Here is a 3,494-nt window from a genome sequence, read left to right on the forward strand (position 1 = left end):
GCCCTCACAGATGGGACACGAGCTATCATGAAACGCTGCCTCAGCTTGCTGGAACCCCAGACACGAAAAACAATGATCATGGCCATCCCAGGGAGCAATGAAAATACGGCAACTTCAGCAAGCAGTGTTGATTTTTCCAAGAAACAGGATCTTCGAATATCAAAACGCTTCTCGAGAGCAGATACTGCCGGCTTTTGAAGCAATAAAGCTAATTTGGGTATTGTGCACCTGCAGCTTATATACGCACTTGGTGAGGTGGCGCCTGCATTATGCAAATACCTGCATGCCAAGTTCATTCTCGTTTTGTTAGTTTCTCGAAGTAGATAGGTCGCCTCGAAGCAGATCCCAATTCGTCGGTCAAGACGTGACATCGTAGTGACCGACTGAAAGGGAACTAATGAGCAATATAGTTTTAACATTTATTGAACTTTGTTAATAAAAAAATACACTTTTGTTGTTATTAACCGATCTTGAATGCTATCTGGAATGACTCACATCTCCTCACATGAAGCAATATGACTTCAGAAGAATAAACATTTCATGAAGCACTTTTAATACCTTTATTATTGTCATTGTCCCAGTTCTTCACTTTTATTGTATGCAAAAGAATAACCAGAAATCCCAGCTTTTATGTTGTATGGACAAAGGACATCAGGGCTTGGAATGACACAAGGATTTGATGATGAAACAATCATGAAATCTTCAGCCACACACCTCCCCTGCCTCTCTCATCTCATATAAACTGTTTGTTTTACTTCTGGTCTCAAATCAACAAAGCAAATTGAAGAGGCTGTAGTCTCTTAAACAAGTCTATCAGTTTGTATGTGTATGGATAAGTTGCCTTTATGTAACTTTTCAATTTTTTTTATTTCCTTTTCAGAAGAAACAAACAAAATCATTAAGGGCGAACAAGAGAACTAACAACTATCTGTCTGCTTGACAACATCTTCTTACAAATGTCTCGCCTTTGACTGAATTTCAACCAAGCGCACAGGACAATGAACTCCACCATGTTTGAGAACACAGCGCAAGACACATACACAGAGTATTTTGTTCGAAATTTTATTGTTGTTGTTCTTGGGATCATTATTAACTCTGTCAATGGATTATTTGTGTTTACATTTTTCAAAAGTTCAATTTTCTACAATGACCCAAGATACATATTATATATTCATCTGGTTATGAATGATATTCTCATGGTTTTCATAACTGTAATTCTTTTTGTGATGGCATATGCGTGGTCTAATGTCCCTCTGCCATTCTGTTTTATATTGATAATAATCGCCTCCACGACTCATAAGAATACTCCATTGACTTTGGCTGGTATGGCCATTGAGCGTTACATTGCCATCTGTAAACCGCTCCATCATCCTCAGATCTGCACCGTACGCCGGACCTACATCCTCATCTCTCTCATATGGGGCGTTGGAGTTTTTCCAGCACTGGCTGACTTTTTTCTGTTTTTGATTGTTTTTCCTTTATCTGTTTTCTCTGAAGGTACACTCTGTAGTATAGTGATTCTCTATAGTTCACCGTACCATTATATGATGAGCAAGTTTTTGCATGGACTTTATACATCTGCTGTGTGGCTGATTCTTGTGTTGACATACTATAGAGTTATGGTTACAGCCAGAAGAGCCGATACTGATAAATCCTCAGCTAAAAAGGCTCAAAGCACCATCCTGTTACATGGACTACAGCTGATGCTCTGTATGTTATCTTACATCACACCTCTTATAGATAGGATTTATGCACCGCTTTTACCTTATGAGCAGAAAAAAATGATCTTTTTAAATTATATTATAACAAATATGATGCCACGACTGCTCAGTCCTCTGATTTATGGCATTCGAGATAAACATTTTTATAAACACATGAAGGGACATTTCAAAATTCGATTATTTATTGTAAAAGTTGAAGCAACAAAAAGATAATCACAAAAGGATAAACTGTATTGGTGCTCATTATATAAGAAATCTAGCTTTTTTAACACTGCTGGTTGATAAGAGCTGTATCAGTAACTGTAAGATCATATATGCTTGTTTTCATTTGCAGTGGTTCCTTATGGTGGATACGAAGACATGTTTTTTTCTAATTATAATCTAATGTTGTTACAAACCTGTATTAATTTCTTCGTCCTGATAAAGATGAAGGAAGATATTTTGAGAAATGTTTGTAACCAATCTTTTCATGAGCCCCATTTACTTCCATTGTACTGTTTTATCCTACTATGAAAGTGAATGGGCCGCATGATCAGTTTGGTTACAAACATTCCTCAAAATATCTTCCTTTGGATTCACTGAAATAAAGAAATGTATACAGGTTTGTGAAAATGTGAGAGTCAGAAAATGATGACAGAATTTTCATTTTTGGGTGAAGTATCCCTTTAAATGAACTGCATCTTTTTCTCCTGGACTGCACTGTCAAAAAAGTGGTAAATCTGGGGCAGTACCCTTTAAATGTACTATTTAGCAACATATGTATATATATTTGGTACCTTTCAGGTATGAAGTCTTTGGTACTCATCCATTTAGGTCATAAAATAAACTCTTTAGTTTGTTTAGTTTTTGAAAGCCATAAAAAGTGAATCCATCCATCACAGAAGTAATCTGCAGGGCTTCAGTGGGTTAATAAAGGCCTTCTAAATGGCTATTGATGATAAGATTTTGTAAAAAATATGACTTTTTAAAATTTTACAATCTAAAATTTCTTCTGGTAATGATTGTCATGTATCCATTTAATGTGTACACCTGCATAAACTGACTTTGAAAAATAAACCTATCGTGGAAAATATTAACTGCCGTTACAGTCTGACAGTAAGCTTTGGTGTCCCTTTCATTACAGTATACTAAATAAAACTGTAGTATTCTGTATACTGATGTCCTTTTTATATAAGTGGCTGCGTGTGTGGCTATTTAGGTTACAATAAGGTTGTATTTGTTAAAATTAGTAAACGTATTAGCTAGCATGAACTATAGTAACTAAAGACCAATATAATTTTTCAAAATATATTGATCTTTGTTAATGCCAATGTAATTGATTATGTTAGTTTTATTGTGCATTAACTAATGCCATAATTATCACTATTGTATAGTGTAACGGGGTGAAGAATCACACAACAAGGATAGCTCAAGCAAAGTCCCCCGGAGGGTGACCAAAACTAGTGAGGGATTAAGGTGGGTGCTCCGATGCTTTCTTGAGAAAGATAGAGAGAGGGTTAGAACTCTGTCTCATGGAGAAGTGTCTGACCCTCTGGCTAGGCTCATGCAACGTATGTAGCTGTTACTTGATGGACCGCAGCTGGGATCAATCAGTCTGTGACAAGGGCATGCAGGTGTTCCTCGTCTGTTTCCAGGGCGATGCTGATGACTCCTTTGTATGCTCGTCACCCCCCGCCCCCTTAAGCATTGTCCTTGTCCAGTGTATGATCTGAGACAGTAGGGGAGAAAAAAGGGTGAGAGGGGAGTGAACCCTGACAGACCTGCAAAATCTGC

General features: G+C 37.2%; 1 protein-coding gene across 1 annotated transcript; it reads left to right on the forward strand.

Moving 5' to 3' along the window:
* The first annotated feature begins 998 nt into the window (after window positions 1–998).
* On the forward strand, window positions 999–2,166 carry LOC129449862 (odorant receptor 131-2-like). Its single transcript, XM_055212107.2, has one exon. The coding sequence runs from the start codon at window positions 999–1,001 to the stop codon at window positions 1,932–1,934; it is 936 nt and encodes a 311-aa protein (XP_055068082.2). The 3' UTR covers window positions 1,935–2,166.
* Window positions 2,167–3,494: the final 1,328 nt, after the last annotated feature.

The sequence above is a fragment of the Misgurnus anguillicaudatus genome, chromosome 8 (assembly GCF_027580225.2).
Source record: "Misgurnus anguillicaudatus chromosome 8, ASM2758022v2, whole genome shotgun sequence".
NCBI lineage: Eukaryota > Metazoa > Chordata > Actinopteri > Cypriniformes > Cobitidae > Misgurnus > Misgurnus anguillicaudatus.

What these genes read in the sequence shown, in the direction of transcription:
- LOC129449862 (XM_055212107.2), top strand. Translation starts at nt 999, where the DNA reads ATGAACTCCACCATGTTTGAGAACACAGCGCAAGACACATACACAGAG.